The sequence below is a fragment of the Bos indicus x Bos taurus genome, chromosome 13 (assembly GCF_003369695.1).
Source record: "Bos indicus x Bos taurus breed Angus x Brahman F1 hybrid chromosome 13, Bos_hybrid_MaternalHap_v2.0, whole genome shotgun sequence".
Lineage (NCBI taxonomy): Eukaryota > Metazoa > Chordata > Mammalia > Artiodactyla > Bovidae > Bos > Bos indicus x Bos taurus.
In genome coordinates this window covers 19279577-19305449 of record NC_040088.1, presented here as the reverse complement: position 1 = coordinate 19305449, position 25873 = coordinate 19279577, and the positions used below count along the sequence as shown (strand labels likewise).

Genomic DNA, 25873 nt, shown 5'->3' with positions numbered 1-25873 from the left:
AACATTCAACTAGTTCCTTAACTTCTTTTCACCATCTGTAAAATGGGAATAACATCAGTACCAACCTCATGAAGTCTGTAATGAAGATTTATAATGTAATTAATATTATCCACATAAAGCATTTAGCATACAGCCTGGTACACAGTAAGTGTTCAATAGAGTCTATCATTATAATTATTGTTATTAATTATTTTTATTAGTTTTAGTCTTGGATGCATGCTACGTGTTAAGTCAGTCGTGTCTGATTCTTTGTGACCCCACCAGGTTCCTCTGTCCATGGGATTCTCCAGGCAAGAAAACTGGAGTGGGTTGCCATGCCTTTATCCAGGGGATCTTCCTGACCCAGGGATTGAACTTACGTCTCTTAATTTCCTGCATTAGTAGGCGGGTTATTTTTTTATGATTAGCGCCACTTGGAAGTGGGAAGCACTTGGATAGCAGTCTTGGATAGATGGCAGATATTGTTATGACCTCCACAAAGTTCATTCCAGCTTGCCCTGGAGTCAGGGCTATTGCGATAAGGTGAGCCAAGGTCTCCTCTCTCATTCCCCTCCCAGCACAATGAAACATAAATCAAGTCAGAGCCATGGTTAAGCAATATTCTTTCTTTAATTCCCTTTTGCAAATGGAAGCCCCTGGGCTGGTCCCCACCACCACCCCTACCCCATACCCTGGGGCCCCCCAGATGTAAGGCCCCCACCTCAACCTGATGGGAGGAGGAGAAGAGCCCTCCCCCTCTCACTTCCCTAGGATGGTCCATTAAAAAAAATCCTAGTCATTTAAGAAATGAGGCTGGGGACAGGAGAAAGGAGCTGGAAGACAAGGCCAGGTCAGGCCCAACTGGCAATGTTGGGGTGGTGAGGACTCTCGAAAAGGGTTTGCAAGCACATCCCTAAGCTCAGGGCCTGCATGGCCGAGGGAAAGGAGACAGACAATCCTCAAGGTCCTGTGGACACTGACAACACCACTGCCACCACCACAGGCCTCCAGATGGAGAATTTTCCTGTTACTCTGGGATAGGGTTTGCTAAGCATCCCCTCTGGCCCCTGATCTGGGGCATCCCTGGGGTCCCTCTGAGACCAAACCTGGGAGAAGGAGGGACTCTAGGAACATGCAAAGGCAGGGAGCAGAGACTCCCGCCCCACCCCGCTGCTCTACAGGATGGTAGCTCCGGCTGCATCTGGGCTCCGAGGGTCCTTCACACCGATGATGAAGTTATTGGTTCTCCGGCTGCCATGGACCCAGGATAAGACATCTACCTTCTCCACGTGGTGACCCCTGGCTTCCAGGAACTCAATCTCTTCCTCTGTGAACTCACCTGAAAACCATTCCCCAACATACACACATTCAGAGAGTTTAGAGCAGGGGTCCCCAACCTCCGGGCCATAGACTGGAACCTCCTTGTCAGATCAGCAGTGGCATTAGATTAGAAATAAAGTGAAAGTGAAAGTCGCTCAGTCATGTCCAACTCTTTGCAATCCCATGAACTATACAGTCCATGGAATTCTCCAGGCCAGAATACTGGAGTGGGTAGCCTTTCCCTTCTGCAGGGGATCTTCCCAACCCAGGGAGTAAACCCAGGTCTCCTGCTTTGCAGCCAAATTCTTTACCAGCTGAGCCACAAGGGAAGCCCAAGAATACTGGAGTGGGTAGCCTTTTCCTTGTCCAGGAGATCTTCCCAACCCAGGAATTGAACCGGGGTCTCCTGCATTGCAGGCGGATTCTTTACCAGCTGAGCTCTCAGGGAAGCTTTAGAAATAAAGTACTCAGTAAACGTGATGTGCTCGAATCATCCCCAAATCATCTCCCAGCCACTCTAGTCTGTGGGAATATTGTCTTCTACGAAACTTATCCCTGGTGCCAAAAAGGTTGGGGACCACTGGTTTAGGGCACTGGCTCTAACGAGCTGTGTGACCTTGGCAAATTGTGTTACCTCTCTGAACCTCAGTTTCCTCATGTACAAAATGGGTATTATCTGAGAACTTACCACATAAAGTTGTTACAGGGACTAAAGCAGATATTACACACAAAGCACAAAACTCAGAGCCTTGAATATAGTAAGTGATCAATAATGTGTCGTCATTCTTAATATTGGAAAAAGGGCTTGGCTTTGGGGGTCTCATTCCATCTGTCTAGGCCAAGCTGCCTTCATTATTTGCCAGCATTACCAAACAGTCCGCTAACTGGTCTTTGTACTTCCAGTCCTGCTTCCCTACAGCCTATTCACACAGCAGCCATTAGTCAGACCATGTCACTTCCCCTACTCAAAACCTCCCAACAATTTTGATGATTCTTAGAATGAAATCCAAAATCCTCACCTAAGTCTCTAAGGCCCACATTATCAGGAAACTCGCATCTCTTTAAACTCCTCTACTCACTTCCTTTTGCTATCTTCCTTGCTTAACTCTGCTCTAGCCTCCTTAAGTAAATAAGTGTTAGTCACTCAGATCAGATCAGTCGCTCAATCGTGTCTGACTCCTTTCGACCCTATGAATCGCAGCACGCCAGGCCTCCCTGTCCATCACCAACTCCCGGAGTTCACTCAGGCTCATGTCCATTGAGTCAGTGATGCCATCCAGCCATCTCATCCTCTGTCGTCCCATTTTCCTCTTGCCCCCAATCCCTCCCAGCATCAGAGTCTTTTCCAATGAGTCAACTCTTCGCATGAGGTGGCCAAAGTACTGGAGTTTCAGCTTTAGCATCATTCCTTCCAAAGAAATCCCAGGGCTGATCTCCTTCAGAATGGACTGGTTGGATCTCCTTGCAGTCCAAGGGACTCTCAAGAGTCTTCTCCAACACCACACTTCAAAAGCATCAATTCTTCGGCGCTCAGCCTTCTTCACAGTCCAACTCTCACATCCATACATGACCACAGGAAAAACCATAGCCTTGACTAGACGGACCTTTGTTGGCAAAGTAATGTGTCTGCTTTTGAATATGCTGTCTAGGTTGGTCATAACTTTCCTTCCAAGGAGTAAGCGTCTTTTAATTTCATGGCTGCAGTCACCATCTGCAGTGATTTTGGAGCCCAGAAAAATAAAGTCTGACACTGTTTCCACTGTTTCCCCATCTATTTCCCATGAAGTGATGGGACCGGATGCCATGATCTTTGCTTTCTGAATGTTGAGCTTTAAGCCAACTTTTTCACTCTCCACTTTCACCTTCATCAAGAGGCTTTTGAGTTCCTCTTCACTTTCTGCCATAAGGGTGGTGTCATCTGCATATCTGAGGTTATTGATATTTCTCCCGGCAATCTTGATTCCAGCTTGTGTTTCTTCCAGTCCAGCGTTTCTCATGATGTACTCTGCATATAAGTTAAATAAACAGGGTGACAATATACAGCCTTGACGTACTCCTTTTCCTATTTGGAACCAGTCTGTTGTTCCATGTCCAGTTCTAACTGTTGCTTCCTGACCTGCATACAAATTTCTCAGGAGGTAGATCAGGTGGTCTGGTATTCCCATCTCTTTCAGAATTTTCCACAGTTGATTGTGATCCACACAGTCAAAGGCTTTGGCATAGTCAATAAAGCAGAAATAGATGTTTTTCTGGAACTCTCTTGCTTTTTCCATGATCCAGCAGATGTTGGCAATTTGATCTCTGGTTCCTCTGCCTTTTCTAAAACCAGCTTGAACATCAGGAAGTTCACGGTTCACATTGCTGAAGCCTGGCTTGGAGAATTTTGAGCATTACTTTACTAGCGTGTGAGATGAGTGCAACTGTGTGGTAGTTTGAACACTCTTTGGCATTGCCTTTCTTTGGGAATGGAATGAAAACTGACCTTTTCCAGTCCTGTGGCCACTGCTGAGTTTTCCAAATTTGCTGGCATATTGAGTGCAGCACTTTCACAGCATCATCTTTCAGGATTTGGAATAGCTCAACTGGAATTCCATCACCTCCACTAGCTTTGTTTGTAGTGATGCTTTCTAAGGCCCACTTGACTTCACATTCCAGGATGTCTGGCTCTAGGTCAGTGATCACACCATTGTGATTATCTAGGTCATGAAGATCTTTTTTGTACAGTTCTTCTGTGTATTCTTGCCATCTCTTCTTAATATCTTCTGCTTCTGTTAGGTCCATACCATTTCTGTCCTTTTTTTTTTTTTTTTTCATTTCTGTCCTTTATCAAGCCCATCTTTGCATGAAATGTTCCTTTGGTATCTCTGATTTTCTTGAAGAGATCTCTAGTCTTTCCCATTCTGTTGTTTTCCTCTATTTCTTTGCATTGATCGCTGAAGAAGGCTTTCTTATCTCTTCTTGCTATTCTTTGGAACTCTGCATTTAGATGTTGATATCTTTCCTTTTCTCCTTTGCTTTAGTTAGTCACTCAGTTGTGTCCAACTCTTTGTAACCCCAAGGACTGTAACCCACTAGGCTCAACGGTCCATGGAATTCTCTAGGCAAGAATACTGGAGTGGGTAGCTATTCGCTTCTCCAGGGGATCTTCCTGACATGGAGATTGAACCTGGGTCCCCAGCATTTCAGGCAGATTCTTTACTGTCTGAGCTACCAGAAAAGCTGGCCTCCTTGCCATCCCTCAAGTAAGTCAAACATGCTCCTACTTCAGGGCTTCACATCTGCTATTCTCTCTGCCTACAATGGTCTCCTACTAAATAATCACAGAACTGGCTCTCATACTTCATTCCAGTTTTCAAGAACTTTCCTGACCACTATCTAAAACAGCAGCCCCTGTCATCTTTACCTGCTTTATTTTCTTTCAAAGTACTTACTGCCACCTGCATCTTGCTTATGTATTTACTGTGTCTCCCTTCACTAGAAAACAAGTTTTTGAAGGCAAGAATGCTGTCTTGCTCACTATTGAGCCCCACTGCCTAGGATAGAGTGAGGACACAGTAAATGTTTAAAATATAATGGATAAATGAACAAATCAATCTCACTCTCCTGCATAAGTTCAGGTCTTCATCATCTCTTACGTGGACCATTATCTCAGCCACTTTCTTGTGTTTCTCTGATTTAAGTTCTCTTCCTTTCAATCCACCTTCCCTACATAAAACAAATCAAGTCATATTCACCTCCTGCTCAACTAGATAAAGTCCATACTTCTTAACATGAACTTCATGGTATGCCATGTATCTTCACCTCCAACTGCGCAACAAAAATCTGATCTTCTTATTTCCCCAAATGGGATGATCTGGGGGTACTTCTTGAGATAAAGACACACATTAAATAACATTACATCACCAAGTTGGAAACGTATTCCCTTTGGGGTTCATTCACTTTTAGTCCTTTTGATAATAGAAAGGACTACATCCCAGTCTAGTCTCTAACATTTCTAATCTTTTTCTTTAAGAGAGAGCAGACCTCAGAACCATCTGTGGGCAAAAACATCTAACTAAAACCTAAAAAATCTGATTATTTTTATAGCTGTTTACCATCTGTTTGTGGCAAATGATGCCATTTTTCCATTTGTGGTTATAAGATTTACTTTTAAAATACACTTAGGTGAAAAGGGAAGTCCATTTGTAGGCACACGTTATGTAAATAATGCTTTAAATGGCAGGCAAATGTGGCAAAAGTCATGAAGGTACTGGATAAATTCTGAAGTTTGGGAAACCATGTCTCTAGTTCAGCTGGCCTCTTGCCTGCTCTCCGAACCATTTTTTTCTGTCTTTGCCCAAGGTGTACCCCCCTCCCCCTGGTCCAGAATGTTCTTTACCTCCACATGCCAAATTTCAGCTCATACATCAAGGCCCAGCTAGTTGTTACCTCTTCCATAAAGCCTTCCAGAGCCCTCAAGTGCGTGAACTTTCCCTTCACCAAGCCTCCACTCTCCGTATCCTTAGACTTGTGTGTCCTTCCAGGGAGGGCTGGAATGAGCACCCCTCACCCCCACAGTAACTTAGTAACCAGATAGTAACTCTATCTGGTCTCGATAGAGACCAGAAGATAGTAGTTGAGCAATATTCATTTTCAAGGAACTGACCTCATTACCTATCAGCTGGGATCCAAGGGACATTGGCCAACTACAGGGTGTAACTACTCAGTCCAGGAGATACCAAGAGCCATGAAGTAAAAAACTGTATCTGATATTGGTTCTGCCATTTATTGGTTTACCTTTGACTAATTAATAACCTCTGTGAGCATCAGTTTTTTTTTATCTGTAAAATGGGGAGATTGAACAAGCAAGGACCATGTCTCATTCAATTCTGTATCCCTTTTGGACTAGCATAATACATTGTGCTAATAAAAACTTCTCAAAGGTACACATACTTCCCCAGTTATGAAATTAAGCGGGGTCCAAAATTAAGCACCCATCCTTCTTAGACGAAAGTCTGTCTCCTCACCATAATCTGTAAAGTCTTTGATCTGGCCCCTGCCTGCTTCTCTGATCTTATCTCACCCTCACTAACCCTGGTTTCCTTTCTACTCCTAAACCACCAAGTCCATTCCTGCAGTGAGTTCTTTGTATTTGTTCCCTTGGCCTACATTCCTGCCACAGTTCTTCTCCTGGTAGCCTCCTTCCCACTCTTCAAATCTCAGCTTAAATGTCACCAAAGAGAAAGCTTCCCCAGTCATGGAGTCAGTCATATATATCATCCTGCTTTAATGCTCTGTGGAGAATTTATTTCACTTTTTCACGTTTCCTTATTCTCCTGTAAGCCTGTAAATGCAGTGTCCCCAGCACCTAGGATAATACCTGGCACACAGTAGGTATTCAGAACAACTGTTGAAGGAACAGTTTGCAAAATGAACAACTATATCTTATTTTACAAATGAGAAAACTAAGGCTCAGAGTGGAGACCTGCATTTTGCAAGGCCACAGACAGGAAACGACAGGGTAGATTTCAATTCCCAGACCTTTCACTGTTCTGATAGGAGTTGGTCGAAAGAAACCTGACTTTCACTGGTGGGGAGCTGGTGCCGGTCGGGGAAGGGGCACCCTTGGGAGGAGCCCCTTTCTCCACCCTGCCCTGTGCCCACCCCATGGGGACCTTTGCTCTTCACTCACTGTCCACCTGCAGGAGGTTGGTCTGCAGGTCTGGGTGCAGGCGACCACGGGCCAGGCTGTCACTCAGGTTCCGGTTCAAGGTCAGGACGTTCAGCAGTACCTGCAGGCAGCCAAGGGGCAGAAGTCAGGGCTGTCCCAGAGGTGTAGGTTCAGGCCTCCACAGCCCTTGCTCCTGGTCCAGACTCCTTAGTATTTGAAACATTTACACCAGGAGTGTCATCTGAGTTTCTGAACAGCCCAAGAAGACAGCCAGGCCTGTGATGACCGTCTCCATTTCACAGAGGGGAAACCAAGGGCCAGAGAAGAAAAGGGATTCATTCCAGAGTTTGGAAAGAACTAGGGAAGAGGCACCACTAGCGCCCAGTCTCCTTTAATACAAGCCGCAGCTCTCCTCCCTTCTTCTTGGCCAGGAGAGGGCTAGTAGATGGGAGTGGTCTAGGGTACACGAAGTGTGAGTAGGCTCATCAATCAAATTGCCTGCCCATCCTTTTTTTTTTTTAATTTAGATTGGAGGATGATTGCTTTACAATGTTGTGTTAGTTTCTGCTGTACAACAATGTGAATCAGCTGTAAGTATATATGTATCCCGTCCCTCTTGAGCCTCCTTCTCCCCATCCCACCCCTCTAGGTCATCACAGAGCACCAAGCTGAGCCCTCCCAGTGTTTTACATAGAGTAGTGTGTGTGTATATATATACACACACACACACATATATATATATCAGTACTACTTTCTTAATTCATTCCACCTTCTTCCCCTACTTGCCTGCCCATTCTTACTAAATTGAACTTAACTTCTCTGGGTCTCAGTTTCCTCATCTATGAAACAGAAGTAAGGATTCCTCCCAAAGTTGAGAAGGTTATAAGGTTAACACATATAACACTGCCTGTCACTTGCTAAAAGCTCCATGAATGTTAGCTATTGGTTATTATTTCCATTTTACAGATGAGGAGACTGAGATTCAGAGAGGTTAAGTGAATGCCCCAACACCCCACAGTTGGAAATTAGCAGCACTTAGGATGGGGCCCACCAGGGTCTGATTCCAAAGCCCAGGTTTGTTAACTCATCATCTGCCAAAGTACAGGTCTGGCACATAAAACAGATGCTCAAGACCTTCATGGAACTTAGTGAGATATTTTAGAAGGGAGCAGGCCCTCCCTTTCAAAATCAGACCCTGAAGAGGGCTGCTTGTTATTCGGATATTGACTAGAGGCACAATGGGACTTGACATTGACAGAACCCAGGCAGCCCAGATGCTCTCTGACCTCTCAGTTCTACTGACCCTGTGATTTCCCTGAAACCTGGGATGACATGGAGCTTCAGGGCTCCATTTTTACAAAGAATGATGTAGTTCATGTCCCCAGCGCTCAGGAGGGGACTGCCACAAAGCAGCCTCAGCCCATGTTTGCTGCGTGAGGACTTCCCTGGTGGTCCAGTGGTTGAGAATCATCTGCCAATGCAAAGGGACACTGGTTTGATCCCTGGTCAAGGAGAATCCACATGCAACTAAGGCAGTGTGCCACAGGTACTGAGCACATGCTCTGCAGCTGGAGAGCTGCAAGTACTGAAGCCAATGCCTAGAGCCCATGCTCCGCAGCAAGGGAGGCCACTGCAGTGAGAGGCCCACACACCACAGGGAAGAGTGGGCCCTGCTTGCTGCACCTAAAGAAATCCTGCACACAGCAGCAAGGACCCAGCACTGCCAAAAATAAACGTGCTTAGTTGCTTCAATTGTGTCCATCTCTTTGCGACCCCATAGACTGTAACCTGCCAGGCCCTTCTGTCCATGGGATTCTTGCGGCAAGAATACTGAAGTGAGTAGCCATTCCCTTCTCCAGGGGATCTTCTCGACCCAAGGATCGAACCCACATCTCCTGCATTGCAGGTGGATTCTTTGGTGTTGTGCCACTGGGGAAGCCCCCCAGAATAAATAAACAAGAGACGAGGACAAGTCAGAGACATGAGGGGCATCCACAGCCCGGGTCACAGCTTGACTCCTGGCCATGAAAGGCCTACCTGGGGGAACCTCACCTGGGTCAGGCCGCTGAGGCCCCGGGCAGCTCCATTGGCCCCCAGGGCAAGGTAGGTTCCACAGAGTCCTTCTGCTGGCCGGACCACAGTGGGCAGCAGAAAAGACAGTGGCCGCTTCCCTGGCTGCACCGAGTTCTCCTGTTGTCAGAGATCACAGGGGAATAAGAGGTGGACCAAGACAGGAAAGGCTTACTCCACCACTCTTCCAACATCTCTCCCTCTCCTGAACCTTCCACAGCCCCAGTTTTCATGGGGACCGCCCATTCCCAGGCCACAGTTTGCTGTTTGTGAAATGGGCAGGGTCCTTGGATAACCAAGGTAGATAATGGATCCCCTGAACTATGGAGCTGCTAGGGGGCTACCATGGGTGGCGGGAGAGGGATCAAGCCCAGAAAGAGGACCGTGAGAAGGAACAGATTCATCCCCACCCTGGGCGTCTCTATCTGTCTTTATCCTGCTGGGACCCAGCCCGCAGGATGCTAAGAACACTGCTCTCACAACAGATAATAATTCATATGTCTTTTCTCTTTGGGTCCCTCTTCAGCGCCCCTTCAGTGCTCAGCATCACACAGTCAGAGACCGCTAATTCTGCAAAGTACCCAAAGCATCCCAAGGTGGCCAATATCCTCACTATATAGTAGGTGAAGAAACTGAAGCTCAGAGAGGGGACAAGATTTTCCTCGGGTCACACAGTGAGACGGTGGCAAATGGGATGAGGTTTCTTGGGATCCACCAGGCTCTAAGCCCTGGACTTGAGCTGGGGAGGAAGTGGATACCTTGTTTAGCTGTTTTTCTTGATAATATAATTTCCTAGAAGAAGTGGGGAGGGAGGGGCAGTCATGCCACTGCACCTTCTTCCTAGATCTCAGGGTCCCCAGGGGAGAAAGGAAGCGAGGCCCTACCAGGCTGGGTGCAGGGTGGTTAGCAGTCCTGTTGGGCCAAGAGAAGTCCAGCATCTGGCTGTTGAGCAGGATCCCCGAGGGGGTGATGAGGCCGCTGCCAAAGGGTCTGTTCAGGGAGCTGGGGACAAAGGTCAGGGCCAGGTGAGCCCTGAGCCTGCCCTTATCCTACCCAACCCCCACCTCCTTCCTGGTCCCAATGATCCTTTGTGCCAGGTTCTGATTTGAGCCGGCATACCTGACCATGGCCACAATGAAGTCATCAGGGCCCATGATCAACACCTGGGCAGCCGTGGGAGCCCCATTGAGCTCATAGATGGGCAGGAGTGGGACAGGGGCTGCCTGGGAGTCATTGATCTGGCCCCGGAAGTAGGCAGCCTCCACTTTGCTGAAAAGATAAGAAGTAGGAGATGAACACACACTGGGCGCTCTTTACCCCCACCTACCACACTTTGTGGAGTCTCTTTGTGCAATTATTTGATTAATACCTGCTTCCCCCAGCCCCTGCCCCACTACTGAACTGTTAGGTCTATGAGAACAGAAGTTCACTTATTCCTGGCATATTGCAAATAAACAGGAAATAGTTATTGAATTGAATGAATTTATTTAGATGTTATTCAGGTTTTTCTGGAAAAAAGAAGAAAAGCTCCTTCTTCCCAGGTGGCACTAGTGGTAAAGAACCTGCCTGCCAATGCAAGAGATACATGAGATGCGGGTTCAATCCCTGGGTCGGGAAGATCCCCTGGAGGAGGGCATGGTAACCCATTTCAGTATTCTTGCCTGGAGAATCCCATGGATAGAGGAGCCTGGCAGGCTACAGTCCATGGGGTTGCAAAGAGTCAGACATGACTGAGCAACTTTCACTCACTGGGATCAAGAAAATTTGAGAGCTGTATGAAGTAGGCCACCTTGTTGTACAGATGGGGAAACTGAGGCACACAGTGAGGCAACTTGCGTCACACTGTGAGCTGGGGTTGAGCTGACATTTACTTGGGACTGCAGGCCTTACTGCTCCACCAGCTGCTTCACCTGATCCTTTCCCCACACCTGCCGCCACCTCTGTAGTACTCAGGGTCCTGCTCCTGGGGGCCCACCTGAGCATGTCATCCATACTCTCAGTGATGGTAGAATCGTAGATGGGATCTCCCAGTCTGCTGGCCAGAGCTAATGCAATCTTCAGGGTCTGTAAACAGAGCAGGTGTGTGAAGAGGCTGCCAAGCCCCTCCCAGCACCCACACGAGGATCTTCCTGTGTGAGGAAACTTGGAGGTGATTTAGTCAGGCCTTATGGCAGCACCCCATCCCCCGACTCTTGTGTCTCCAGACCCAGGTGGAGCGAAGGGGTCAGCTTTACCTCTGCCACCCAGTGAAGAGCCTGCTCCCGGGATACCAGGCTGGTGAGATTGAAGCCCTCGAGGATGTTGAGAGCACTGATGAGGGCAGGGCCTGTGTGTGGGGGTCGGGGACTGAGAACCAGGTGGCCTGAAAGGACAGGAAATGACCAATGGCAGGGGAGGGGTCAAGGCATCTCCACATCCCACCATCATACAGACTTGAGACTACTGCACTGAACCTCCTCATCAGATAGGGAAACTACACTGAGAGGCAAAGGGGCACACCCAAGTTCACATGGTGAGTCAAGTGCTGGGCCAGAACGTTTGTCTTTTGTTTCCTCTTAAGAGGAAATTAAGGCTCAGGAAAACAGTGAATTGCCCAGAGTCACACTGCAATCCATTGGCAGAGCAGAAACAGGGATTCAGATGTCCAGACTTCTGGTCTACCATATGTCTCCTTTCAGTTCCTCCCTCAGGGCCCCTGCTGGTCCTACTCTTGACACTTCTTAGAAATAGCAAATTTCTCTTCCAATTTGAGGTCTCTGGTATTAGATGTTTGGATATCAAAAGAATAATAATACCTGACAGATAACACTAATTAACTCATTTAATCCTCATAATGGGTACTGTTATCATCCCCCCATTTTACAGGTGAGGAAACTGTAAAATGAGGCAGCTGGTCCAAGGTTATAAGAGGTAAGGAGAGCCCAGAGTACTCAAGGTACTGGCATTTCCAAGAGAACCCTAGTCTGGGGAGGGCAAATGGAAATCAAATATGACACATCCAGTGCCCACTCTGTTCAGGGCAACTTCCAACATCATCTCATCAACTCCTCTTGGTATCCTGAGAGGCAGGTGCTATTATTATCTCCCTTTTAAGGAAAGAAACAAGGCTCAAAGAGGGAAGTGGCTTGTTTAAGGTGAATGGCACAGCTGGTACCCAAAACCAGGTCTTCTGGCTCCAAGGCTATGCTCATCCATTGCTCAATATTCCACCCCTTCTGGCAGAGGAATCAGGCCTAAGAGATTGAGGCCTGGAAACCTGAACACAGAAGCAGCCTCTGCTGGAGCTTGAGGTGATCTGGGCCTCCTGAGGAGAGAAGACCTAAGGGCCTTCTGAGGAACCCCGGAGCCCACCACTTTGGGTTCAACAAACATGGAGTTCACCTATGTCATAAGCTTGATTTTTGGGGTTCCTCATTGGTTTTGAGTTTGGTAGGCTCAGTTCCTTTCCTCTCCAGGGCCTCAGTTTCTTTTTAGCGCAATAAGGAGGTGGGCCTCTGACTGTCTGGAAGAGTTTGTTCTAGCACGAAGCTAAGATGGATACTGATCTTAAGGACTCATCTTAGGAAGTACAGGCAGTGACAGAGGGGCTGGGGAGGGGGCTGAGACGACACAGAACCCAAATCAAGAAAACCCATGGCCAGAACCCCAAACCCTAGGCTTCAGCCTTTGACCAGACCTCCCTCTCCATCTCCTAAATATTTGGGGTAACTGATCCCACGACTACTTCAGAAGGTAGGCTGGCTCTGGCTTGCTTCAACGGTTGGCTGCTTAGGCAGCTCATTGCCTCAGTTTATCTCTTGTGAAATGGGGAGGAGCCACTAGGCCAAAAGGATGTGGCCATGGACTGGGAGGCTTCTCCTCAGTGGGGACCCTGGGAGCTGAGGGAGAGGTCACCTCTGTACACGCCACACACAGGCTTTTCCAAGAGGGCACTGTAGTTGCTGAAGTCCTCCTCAGTTATGACGCCTCCTGCGTGCTGAGCCTGGAGAGGAGAGAATGACCCCCCACCACCGTGAGTCACACACCACACTGGGAGCATGCAGTGTAGCTTAAGGTATATGTTTGGATCACACACAGATCAAATGTTTACAAATTTTGTGCCTTCTGCAATTACCATCATGAGCTTTAGTGGCTATGCGAGGAAAAAGCACTGACATAAGCACCCAGTGTGTGCCAGGTGGTGTGCTGGATACGATCTATGAGTGACCTCCTTAGCCTGGCATCCAAGGCCCTTTGTGACCTGGCCCTTGCCTACCTCTCCCACTTCACGTCCTGCTGCTCCCCAGTGAGCTCTGTACAGCAACCAGTGGCCTGCAGGTGCTGGACTCGTGACTCTATGTCTTTGCACATACTGCCCCCTGCCTATGTAGAAAGATTTTCCACTTACGGCAGCACTTGCCTAGGAGCTATCAAAGCTGAATTCTGTATTTCGCTATAATCAACTAAAGTCACTCCAAAATCATGAACTGTGGATGACCCTGGTAGTAACAGCCCTTACTGGACATAACTGAGCACTCCACTGACCAATGATCCAATCTTGTACAAACCTATGGGCTCATTCTATCCAACATGCTATTTTTTAATCCTAAATTACCATAACCACTAGGAATCCCCTCCTTTTTTTTTTTTTAAGTACTTTTTTTAGAACTTGAAACCTCTGGTTTCTAAACTACCCTCAGTGACCTACACATTGAATTTCTTGGCTTTGTCTGATAAGTTAATAAACTCAACTGTGGGAAAGCTCTGATGGTCTTTTGTTAGACTTTTGCTCATTCCTTTCTCCACCACCAGGAGAAGATATGCAACCCAGAAATCAGGGCATTTCTTTTCCATGCCACTGTGATTGGTTTGGGAATAGACCCATAATGGGCCAATGAGACCTAGCCTTGAGGCTTTGCTAGAACTACTGGAGTGAGAAGGCTCTTTCTCTGGGATGGCTTGCTGGAAGGATGGCTAGTGAAGAGCAGGTGTGGAAAGGATCTGACAGAGAGTGACTTCAAATAGAGGAAAATAGAGTTGTGAGACGGAAAAAGAGAGAGACTAAGTATGGATGGAGCCCCTGGACCCAGGAGATCTAAAGCCAGTACTCTGCTGGGCTTTCCAGGGAAATCCATTTGAGATGGGTGTCTATCACCACATCCATAACACCAGTGCCCAGCACTGAGGCTGGCACAGAGCAGGTGCTCCATGTATGTAGAATGAATGATGGGTCTGTTTAATTCCCACCCCCAATGAACAAATGAGAGAATCACTCAGTTGGTCCCTGAATCCTTATCTAGAACATAATTTTCCATTGGTGGTTTTGAATTATCAACAATAGTCCAGAATCTATTACTGCTTCAGACTAAGACTCTTTGGAGTAAGTTGGTAAGCCCTTGTGTCAATCTTCCCTAATCCTGAGAGTCACCAGTGATGACTGTGTCTCCCTAGAAAACCCAGGGAGCAGGGTGGGACTGTGGGCTCAGGGAAGCTGAGGCTGATCCTGGGACCCCACTAAGCCTGGGAGGGCAAGGACAGCCCACTGTACAGGTTGGTCCCAACACTGGGGAGCTCAAAGATACCCCTCTCAATCAAGACAAACTATTCTCGTCACCCTAGGAGGTTCTTTGTGCCTCATCCCAGTCAACTCCTCCAATCCCCAAACCACTGATCTGATTCTGAGGTTAGTTAGTTGCAGCTATTCTAGAATTTCAAGTGAATGGAATCCCCAGTAAACACATGTAGAAAGAAAGCGGGGAGCAAGGGGGAAGAGGACTTCCCTAAAGTAGGGTCCTCCGAGGCAGGGCGGGGGTTGGGGATGTGCTACAGGTGCTTACCTCAGCCACCATCTCCAGCGTGAGGTTGCCACCTGCGTAGAAGGCAGCGGGGCCGTAGGTGCCAAGCACCTCCAGCACGGCCGCCAGGTCAGGCCGTCGAAGCAAGGAGCCAGGTAGTGGTGGGTGGCCCATCGGCAGGAACGTCTCACGGAAGCGGTCAGACGCATTGGGTGGCGGCTGTTCGGCCAGGGCTTGGGCTGCAGGCAGGGACGCGCGGCTAGGCTGGGGGCGTAGGGACTATACGCGCAACAGGTAGGGTGGATGAGGGCTGAGAGGTCGGTCGTAAGACCTCAGGCCCCTCCAGGAGCCTGTTACCGAGGAGGTGGGTTGTATATGAACCCCTCCCAGATCCCCTGATTTGAGACTCCCTCTCAGAGATGTTGCCCACTGGTAAAGAATCTGCCTGCCAATGCAGGACAGGCAAGAGGCACAGGTTGGATCCCTGGGTCAGGAAGATCCCCTGAAGAAGGGAATGGCAACCCACTCCAATATTCTTGCCTGGAGAATCCCATGGACAGAGGAGACTGGTGGGCTACAGTCCATGGGGCTGCAAAGAGTCCAACAGGACTGAAGCGACTGAACACACACACACACACACATACAGTGAAGATACCAGTGGTGTGGGGAGGGGGGTCTGAGGAGCCAATCGGAAGAGAAGCACTTCCTGGCTTCGGACCCAAATCACAGAGGTTTCCTCTCCCCTCTCCATCAACCTCATGCCTTTCCCTCCACCCCCAGGCCCCACTGACCTAGATCATGGGTCACGTTGAAGCCATCTTGGGCCACAGCTGCTGCAAAGGCCAGGACTTGGGACCATGGCAGCCTGGGGGAGCCGGAGAGCAGGGGGTGGAGGAAGTCCTGGGGGAAGGAAGAGGGGTCCTGGGGGGGAGGGGGGTTCTTGGGAAGGAGAGTCCTGGCAACTGAAGGGGATATTAGGAGGGGGAAGTTGGGAAGGGGAGAATCTAGAAAGGTAGGAGAAGGCCACCCAAGGAAGAGTGCAGGCAGGGGTCCCTGGTCCCCAGGGGGAGAATCCTTACCTGCCATAGAGCTGGTGAGCTTCATGTAGCCCCTTCACCATTCCGGGAACCCCCACCAAGAGCCCAGGCTGGGCAAGGCGGGCAGGTGAGGGAGAGAGGAGACCAGGTCACTGGAAGGGGGGGTGCTGGGCTGAACTCCGCAGAGCCCCAAGCCAGGGATGGGGGGCTGGCACAGGGGAGAGACACAGGCCAAGTATCCCAGAGGAGGGACAAGCTGTCCCCAGCAAGCATTCCTCCCATCTCCCTGATTTCCTATCAGTAAATGCAGAAAGGCCTCCTTTCTCTGTTATAACCGAGAGATTTATAAATTAAGCAAACCCTTTTAAGGGCTGAGACAACAACTTAGATGGAAACCTGTCTATATTGGATTACACCTACTCTTGTCCTTTAGAACAGTGGACAAGGGACCTTCATTTAACCTTTTCATTATCATACCACCATTACTCTGAACTGTGATAATTCAGGGGTGTGTTGGGCTTTTGCTACTGCACTAAATATCTATTTCTCCAAGTTATTCTATTTCCTCCTTTGCATTCAGTAGATAGTGGGTTTGCTTCCAGCAGTTCCTCTATGATCTTCCAATATGTCAGGGACTGGGAAAGTCACTGACAACAGCCTCAGAATGAGATGTGTGAGTGATAATGCAGCTATTTTGTGACATCTCAGACTACCCAGTGGCCTTTCTTCTTCCTTTTTATGTGCCAGATAGGCAAGGTCGCCAGAGAAATCAGGTGTTATTTACTGCATGTTATCACTCAGATTTTTTGGTGCATTATTTTATTTTGGGGGGCTGCCTATCTCCCTCATGGCCTGAGATCATCCTACTTAACTCTTTTCCTTTTCCTTGTCTCCATAGTAAATATTCAGCAAAGTAATGCTGGGGTTAGCAGAAGGGCAGTAAAGGGAGACACTCCCCCTTCTCACCAGGGTCCCCACCTTGGTCTCCCAGGATCTCTGCAGGGCCTCTTCCCTGAGAGCCCCAGGTGCAGACTCCCGGAAATCAATTAGGTGGCTCTTATTTCGTCGGATGTCATGTACCAGCATCACTCCCCCACTAGGAGAGACACAGAAGATGATAAGATGCCACTCCTCTGAACTAGTAACCTGCCACTCCTCAACCTCCCCCATGGTGATGGCTGTAGTCTGTTTGTCATCTGGAGTCAGGGGTCTGAGCTCCCTCTCCAGCAGGGGTTCGGAGCCTGAGCTACCTGCCCAAGATGGGGAGTGAAATCAAGGGGTTTGGGAACCCAGAATCCATGGACCTCTTCCAGCCTGTTACTGGAGACTTTAATCCCTGATTAAGAAAAACCCAGACTGGGAGAGCAGGACATTCTACTCCCCCTCCCCCATTCCTCACCGCCCCCACCAAGCTGGACCCCTGCCAGCTTCCTGCACCTGCCTCTGTGGTATGGCCTTACTCCCTCTCACAGGACTGAATTATGTAAGCACAGACCATACACAAAAGTTAGGGCCTGGAGGGCTGGTCTTGCAGGAGCCAAGATATGGACTTAATCAGCCTGCCCCTTGTCTATGGTTTGTTTCCATCTGAGATGGGGGTTACATCTGAGATAACTGGTTTGCAGCCGACTCATGTAATAGAGAAAGCAGGACAGATAAAAGGGAATGGTAGGAACTATGGCCAAGTGGACAGTACAAGCCCCATCATAGGAAGCAGCTTCTATTCAGCTCCAGATAACTGCAGCCACATGAGAATGTAGGCTCAGTGTTATCAGGTCTCCTGACTGTCCAAGAAATATTAAAGATCTAGATTTTTATGAAAATTCTCAATTTTTTAATATCAGCAAACAAATTTTTAAAAATTTAAGGGTGCAAACCAAACCAGGCTGTGTGCTGGGGGTGGCCCGTGGGTAGCCAGTTTATCATCTCTGTTTTAGGAGGTTTTACCCTGGGGTAGGGGCTTCCCAGGTGGTGCTGGTGGTAAATCTGCCAATGCAGGAGATTAAGAGACGTGGGTTCCATCCCTGGGTCAGGAAGATCACTGGAGGAGGGCATAGCAACCCACTCCAGTATTCTTGTCTGGAGAATCCCCATGGACAGAGGAGCCTGGAGGGCTATAGTCCATAGGGTCACAAAGAGTGGAACTGAACTGAATGAGCATGCATGAACCCATGGGGTTGGGTGGGGGCGGACAGTGGTATTTTTGGAGGATAGAGGATTCATTGCTTTCATCAGACTCACAGGGATTTGTTTTAAGGATTTGTAAATCCTAAAAGTTCAAGTATCACAGTCTTAATTAATGACAACATACTCCCAGATGTATACCTCAGTTTATAGTTTTATGAAGTCATTTTCCCAGTTAAAGAAAAACACCTCCTCTGACTCCATGAAAAGACAAGGGGGTAAGATTGGGTGGAGAAAGAGCAAAGGTAAGGAGTTGGGGCCTTCTCCCCTCTGCTCAAACTAGACCTCCCACATGAGGATGATAGACCAAGAGACAGAAGTAGCCTTGGGGCACCCCAACTCTCACAGCTGGGAGCTTCTTACCCGCCCAGACCAGAACTGTGTGGAGCCACGATCCCCAAACACAGCGCCGCTGCGACAGCCGCGTCCACGGAGGATCCCTGTTTACTGAGCACCTCTATGCCCAGCGATGTGCAGCGGGCGGCATCAGTCACCACAGCGCCCTGGTGAAAGATCTGGAAGGGACAAGGAACTAGGTGGGACAGTAGGAGACCCCCTACCTCCCTAAGTCACCTCCACTAACCCCCCCGACCCAATCCGTTCCCTTCTGTGAGCTCTGTCCCCCTCACGCCCGGGAGCCCCTCCCTTGAGACCGTCCTCGCCCCAAGTCACCGCCCTCTCCCCTTTCTATTTGCTGACCCCCTTCCATCACTCAAGCCCGTCCTCGGTTCCCACGGCCTCCTCCAGCGCTTCCTCACCCCACCTCTCCTGGTTCTCTCCGCTCCCTCTCCGATCCTCTCCCCCACCCCTCACCTGGGGGTCCCCGAAGTAGATCTGCATGATAAGCGCCACAGTGACCCCGGTGGCAAAGGTGAGACAGGCCGTGACGATCACCGTGAGCCCATCCTGGCGGCAGGAGCACTCGGACGCCGCGGCGGAGAACGGATCTTTGCGCGTCTCTCGCAGCGGCGACCCGTCCTGGCTGCCCATCTCCGACGACGACGAAGGCAGCCGCTGCAGCCGCGCCGACTTCAGGAATGAGTCCGGGTCTGCGGGCGGCGGGCCGGGGGTCTGTCTGGGCTCCTCTCACCTGGCCCTACCCCGTCTCTAGGCGGGGCTGTTCTGCGTCTCTCCCCTCTCTCCGCCCGCGTCAAACAGATGCCACCAGACAGCACTGCCCCCCTTTCAGCGTCTCTCCGAGGCACCCCAGGGAGGGCGGAGTGGGGGTGGGGAGTGGTCCCAGATTGAAAAAGACTGGGGCCCCCCAACTGGGCAGCAGGGTGGCTGGATTCCCTCCCGTCCCTAGACCAAATTGCCTGGGACCCAGGACCCAGCGCTGAGAACACTTCCTGGAGAGGCGGGGGTTGGGCTCTCCCTGGAAACCAGATCCTGCCCTAGCTGGGGCCCAGCCTTCTAGGCCACGAGGCGGCTCCATAAACCTAGTGGACAGGCCCTGGCTTCCAACCTTGTTTCCCTGATCCATCCATCCATCCATTCGTTCAATAAATATGGTGGGTCTGCTGTTTGTCCGGTCCCATGCTAGATGCTAGGGGAAAGGAACAGACAGTTTCTGCCCTTTATGGGTTTTGAAGACCAGTCGAAAGAAGATAATAAACAAGTAAACAAAGGAGTATATCATTACAAGTTGTAGCAGGTACTCTGAAGAAAAAGAAGGATGACAAGGTCCCACTGTATAGCACAGAGAACTATATTCAGTATTCGGTGCTAAACCATGATGGGAAAGAATGTGTGTGTGTGTGTGTGTGTTTGCAGGCTTCCCAGGTGGCACAGTGGTAAAGAATCCACCTGCCAATGCAGGAGATGCAAGAGATGTGGGTTCAGTCCCTTCTAGGTCCGGAAGATCTCCTGGAGGAGGAAATGGCAACCCACTCCAGTATTCTTGCCTGGAAAATCCCAAGGACAGGGGACCCTTACGGGCCACAGTCCATGGAGTCACAGAGAGTCCGACACAGCTTGGCGACTAAACAACCACTCAGTTGATTATGTTTGCTTCCAACCCTCAGCACCAACACCAGAGTCTGTAAATAAAACTGGAATTTACTCAACAAACGTGTTAAATTCCCACTGTGGATCCAGAACTCTCCTTGTCTCCTAGAGGTTTCAAATGAAGGAAAGGGTTTTGAACTTATATTTATTGATGCTAACTATACTAGGAACTTTATATACATTCCCTCCACTCCCATAACTTCTGAGAGCCCACTTTCTCCATTATACAGAAAAGTAAACTGGGGCTGAAGAAGGTGATACTGCCTGCTTAGAGTAAAAAATAAACAGACAGCAGAATCAAGAGTCTCCATAACTTGAAAACGTCTTTTCCATTGTTCCGCATGGCATCAGGAGCCAGTTCTACCCTCAAAAATGAAACTTACACACTAATTCAAGTTTATATTTCCAGGCACTTGTCCTTAAATCTGTTTTTCCAATCAGATATGAGGAGCCATAAGACAAAGGTTCTATGGCCCCATCACAATTAGATATATTCAAGGCTTCTTATTCTACCAATCATTTATTATGAAGATATAATATAAATACACATAAATATGAATATATATAAATACATATAATATATGAATATATAATATAAATATATAATATAATGTATATTACATATGAATATATAAATATATAAGTGAATATCATTTTCCATTTATTCAATAAAAATATTTACTGGGTACCAGCTGTGTTAAGTGGTGGGGAGAAAATACCATTGATTTTACTGATGTGTAAGGACAACAGGAAGACACTGGGAAAAGGCTAGTTTGGGACCAGAAGAAACAAGTCTTTCAGAAGAAGAATGAGTTTAACTTTTGGCTATTCTGAATTTGTGGGACAACAGCAGGAGTTATCTGAAAGGCAGTTGGCTTAGTAGGCATCTAAGTCTTATTTGCTTAGACACCATTCGTCATTCAATTTTCTTTTACAGAACACCAATTCCCCTCTCTCATTCCTCATTCCCTCCTCCTGACCAGAGTGAGTATGTAACCTAGTTCTAGCCAATCAGAACAGGGACCTCAGTACAGTGATTGGTTCAGATGCATGTGACCAGCAACAGCACCAATGATACTTAGACTCCGGTGTTGTTGTTGTTTTTTGGTTGCTTGCTAGAATACTGGGAAAGACAAAGACTTTCTTTCTGTCTAGGTTGCTAAGATGATAAGATGTAAGCCTGTTACTGCTGGGGGCATCTTACCCCCACAAGATGAGAGGCTTTCTGAAGATGAAGCCCACAATAATGAGGCAAAGCAAAAGATGGAGAAAAGCCAATTCTTTTTCAAGTACTTCATTGCAGCTATGCCTGAAGCCCTATATCCTGAACTTTTCAGTTATGCTACCCAGTAACATTCTCAGTTTTAGCTGGGTTTATGAGAGACGAGGGGCTTCCCAGGTGGCACTGGTGGTAAAGAACCTGCCTGTCAATGCAGAAGGTGTAAGAGACGCAACCCCTGGGTTGGGAAGATCCTCTGGAGGAAGGAATGGCAACCCACTCCAGTATTCTTGCCTGGAGAATTCCATGGACAGAGGAGCCTGGCAAGTTACAGTCCATAGGGTCAAAAAGAGCTGGACATGACTGAAGTGACTTAGCACAGCACAGCACATAAGAAACAAACCCTAAAATAGTTTATTTGCTAGAACTCAGGAGAGAGAGCTTAGCAGGAGACTGGGATCATACCTGGCTTGCTTATTCCCTTGAGGGGAGAATCATTAAAGATTTTTGAAATAGGGAGTGACAGATCAGAAATGGGGGGTGGTGGATGGATTGAGTTGGGAGGGGTGGGGAAGAGGGAATGAGGCAGGAAGAATAGCTAGAAGCCTATGGGTAATACAGATCAAAGAGGATGGCAGCTTAGTCTACAGTGGTGATGCCAGGGATGGTGAGATGGAATTTGGAAGATACTTAAGAGGGGGACAGAAAGCATCTGATTACCATCTGGAAATGAGAGGAAGGGAGAGAACCATGGGTGGCTCCAGGGCTTCTACCCTGGGACAGGATGAATGGTAGTGTCATTAATTGAGACTGACGTTGGGGGAGGAACAGGTTAATGGGGAAGAGATGATGAGAACAGCACAGAACATGCTGAAGGTGAAGGACTTGCAGGACATCTAGAGGCAGATGTCTGGGAAAGAGAAGAACACATGGGCCTGGAACTCAGAAAAGAGCAAAGAAAGTTCTCCCCAATCTTGGAGTGGTCACCATCTAGCTCCGTTACCCACAAAGCCTACTGCAGGGTGCCTGACACTTGGTTCTGGGAAACAGCAGGCTAGAGACTAGCTGGGCACAACCAAAGTCCTGTATAAGAGGATAGGGCAGTGCCACCCAGTGGAGCCAGCAGATTGAGAACATAGGACATGTTAGCCAGTAGGGTGGTCCTGCTGATTTAGAGGAGCCTTGGGGCTTGGAAAATAGTGATGGGAGACATGGCTACACAGATAGGATGGCAAGGTCCTTGGAACCTTAGCACACAACTTGGCCTAAACAGCAGGTTCCCAGAAACTCCAGTGACCATGGTCTTTGCGGGATTTTTGTACACTTGTGGGCAGAACCTGTATTAACTCCTTAAGGAACTCCCTGAGGTTTAAGAATTCCCTCCCCTGCCATTCTTTCATCTTGAGATCTTCTCTTTCCATTCATTTATTTCTTCAACAATTTTCGCTGAGAGATTAGCACTGTGCTGGATGGTGCATAAAAGATGGTGAACAAGACAGCCATGATCTCATCCTCATAGGGCTTGTAATCAAAAGTCACCCAAATTAATAATCACCAGTTTTGACAAATGCTAAGACATTCATAGGAAAGAAGATTGGGAGATAGGCATTCCCACTTTTGAGCTGGAAGAAGAAACTAAAGCCCTGGTCAGGGTATGTGTGCCCATAGACACATAGTGAGTGGGGGCAGTGTTGGGACCAGAAGTGGTATTCTTGACTCCTGTATAAAGAACCTGGTTTCAGTCCTGGTATTCACCAGGACATATCCTCCCACTTCTCTCCTGCTTCCTCCTGATTCTCGGGCTACTCCCTTTAAAAAAGTTTTAATCTGCAGCTTTGACATGTGATGGCCATAAGCCTCCCCATGGTCCCCTCAAATCCCCTCCACGTAGGCTACAATTGAGTCAGGTTGACAGGGGCTGCTAGTCAGAGCCAGGTGACTGGAGAGTTGTGGAGGGGGGAAGAATTGGTGGTTGTCAGCCTAGGAGTAGCTACAAAAGGGCCAGGCTAGAGAGGGCTAGGCCAGAGAAGCGGAATCTGCCAGGCTGGTAAGGGACAGGGCTCAAGTGCAGGCACTGAGAGGAAAAGAGAGTGAAGCAGAAGGATGCTCTAATGCCAGGAAGTGACGTTGAGGGAATGAGGGATGGTGGGGGGTGGAGGGTGAAAAATGGAGGGGAGGACAGAGCTGAGCCACATGGACAGGAGAAAGAGCATTAGGGAAAAACTGCTCAGAGAGCTTTCAGCTCCAGGTCTCCCCCAGGTCCTGTTTCCTGCCTCCCTATTCCCACCTCTTGCAGTTCCTGTAGAGTGCTGAACATAACACAGTAAAATTCTGGAGCCGGCTTGCTCCAGGGTACCTTACTAACATTCTGGCCTGATCCACTGGTCTGGGCAGGGTGAGGTATCCACAGAGCAGTGAAGGTGCTCTGGTCCCCAAGGACTTTGAGAGGTCATATGGTCCATCCCCCTGTCTCCCAATACTCATCATTCACAGACAGTTGAGAATTATATTCTCCTTACCCCTCCCTGGACATAAAGAGATTCTCAGCTTCTTCTCATGGTCTTTCCTTCCCACAATCCCTGGCTGTGGGGAAGTTCTTCTCAAGACCTAGCCTCTATCCTTCCTGCTGCACTCTCTGACTTGATTTCTCCTATCCTGTTCTCTGTGACTAGAGAAAATCCTCTGCTGGGTGATCACAACTGTTCCTTAGGAACTCCCCTCCGACATTCCTTCCTTATTAGTTGGTTCTTCCCAAGGGGTAACCTCAACTCCTCCTACTGCGGTCCCCAGCATCCTTCTCCCTTGTCGCATTCTAAGCCTCCAAGGCAGAGATGCATCTCCAACCCCACCAGAAAATTAACAGAGACAAGGGAGGAGAAGGGCGAGGTCCAGGAGGAAGGGAATGAATTAGGGAGCTGGAGCTGGAGGTGATGCTCCGCGCAGATGAAGGAGGACCAGAGACGTCCCAGGGGGCAGGGATGGGGCAAGCGGGCCTCACCGGTATCCGGGTCTCCCAGGAAGGCATCCTCGTCCTTGCGGCCTCTCAGAGGGACCGCGGGCGCCGGCTCATCCTCCGGCAGCCTCGGGAAGCTGGTGATGCTCATGTAGTCCACCGGCGAGTAGGCGCCCAGGGCGCTCTCCTGACTGGCCTCGTTCTCCGCCGCCATCCTCGCCCGCGCCCCCCAGCAGCGCAGCGCCTGCCGGAAGTGCTGCGGCGGGGGCTGGGCGGGGGTGGGGATGGGGGGGCCGGGGGAGGAGGAGGGCGGGGCCTGAGCTCCTGGACGGCCGGGAGGGGGCGCCTCAAATCCTGACCCAGGTGTCGGGATTTGACCTGTCCCCTCCTGCTTAGCGTTATCAGCCTGCACCCGGCGCGTAGGTCGGGCTGAGGGTGTGGATGCAGAACCTGGAGGACGATCGGAGTAGCGCAGTGGGGAGTCAGAAGGGGAAGAGCACGCAGTAAGCGCGACCTTAGTGACTCGGGGCAACCTCACGCAGCCCAGGGACGAAACCTCTTCCTCCTTCCAGTTTGAGCTAGAAACCTCCTCAGACTCTAGGCTCCCTCATCGGCTCGCAGTCCAGTTCACTGACCGCAAACCTCTCGTCGACCCCAGATGCTGTCTCTAATGCCAAACTCCTCGAACCTCAGACCCCTTCTTGGACTCCAAGATCCTTATCTTCTATCTCATACTTCCTCCGACCCCAGAACCCTCTCTCGAATTCAGACTCCGCCTTCATCACCACCTCCGCCCCCAGCTCCAGCCTCCTACTTCAGCCACAACCTGCTTCTTTTTGAGACCGCTCCTCGGACGTCTCTTCTGGGTCGTCGGATCCTTCCCTGGACCACCCTCCTCAACATTTCGCCAACTCCTCTTTCAATCACAATCCCTTCTTGGAACCCTGACCTATTAGCAAGTATTGAGCTCATGTTAGGATTTTAAAAGCGGGTCTCTAGATGGCATTCTAGCAATCATGATTTAGTTGGCTGGAATGGAATCTCTGGAACCTGCGTGGTTACCATTATTTAAAGAGTTTTTTATGTGGTTCTGGAAAGGACACTTGGAGAAAGAAGAAATGGTGGTGGTAATGATACGGCAGGAATGGGCTGGGGTGGGAAAGGGTAGGGAATGAGTCTATGGGTTCTTCTATTCTGTCTGTGACAGCTTACAAACTGTAATCTTGGGCAAAATACCTAATTGCGTTCAGTATGGGTTTCTTCATCTGTAAAATGGAGAGAATAATAGCAGCCATCTCTGGTTGTGAAGATTAAATTACATATGGAAAGTTTTTAGAATAGGGCTTCACACCTACTTAACACAGTAAATGCCATAGTCTTTATCATTATTTCCTTAATCTCGTGGATTCTCATCTTGTCCAACATGATCCAAACACTTGCCACTCCGACAAATTCCAACTACACCAGAGCTTGCTCTACTACCCCGTCTCCAAGGACGGGATGTTGGTTCCCTTTATTATTAGGCCTTTTGTCCAAATTTCCATTTAACAGTCTATCTGCCTGTCTTCCAGTACTCACAGACAGATGAGAATCATATTTTCGTTACCCTTCCCTGGACATGAAGAGAATATCTGCTTTTTCTCATGGTCTCTCCTTTCCACAATCCCTGGCAGAGGGAGG

At 48.9% G+C, this 25873-nt stretch overlaps 1 protein-coding gene across 3 annotated transcripts; it reads right to left on the bottom strand.

Annotated features, from left to right (window-relative positions):
- Window positions 1-585: 585 nt before the first annotated feature.
- Window positions 586-24458, bottom strand: GGT7 (gamma-glutamyltransferase 7). 3 transcript variants are annotated; one of them, XM_027558732.1, is made up of 15 exons: window positions 24239-24456; window positions 18828-19063; window positions 18378-18529; window positions 16797-16926; window positions 15873-15940; window positions 15585-15658; window positions 14836-15032; window positions 12914-13001; window positions 11254-11381; window positions 10995-11083; window positions 10139-10288; window positions 9904-10021; window positions 9002-9139; window positions 6971-7070; window positions 586-1318 (listed from the first exon to the last, which is right to left on the bottom strand). In XM_027558732.1, exons 1-15 carry the CDS (start codon window positions 24405-24407, stop codon window positions 1155-1157), a joined length of 2001 nt encoding a protein of 666 aa, XP_027414533.1. In that variant the 5' UTR covers window positions 24408-24456; the 3' UTR covers window positions 586-1154. The 3 variants fall into 3 exon arrangements, with proteins under 3 accessions (XP_027414533.1, XP_027414534.1, XP_027414535.1); XM_027558733.1 differs by having other exon boundaries at window positions 16809-16926; XM_027558734.1 differs by having other exon boundaries at window positions 1256-1318; window positions 6978-7070; window positions 16809-16926; window positions 24239-24458.
- Window positions 24459-25873: the final 1415 nt, after the last annotated feature.

Excerpts from the sequence above, each read along its gene's own strand:
- GGT7 (XM_027558732.1), bottom strand. The coding sequence starts at position 24,407 with ATGGCGGCGGAGAACGAGGCCAGTCAGGAGAGCGCCCTGGGCGCCTAC. Across the intron at positions 13,002-14,835 it reads CGCTGGAGATGGTGGCTGAG|GCTCAGCACGCAGGAGGCGT; the intron begins GTAAGCACCTGT and ends TCTCCTCTCCAG. Across the intron at positions 11,084-11,253 it reads CTCTTCACTGGGTGGCAGAG|ACCCTGAAGATTGCATTAGC; the intron begins GTAAAGCTGACC and ends CTCTGTTTACAG.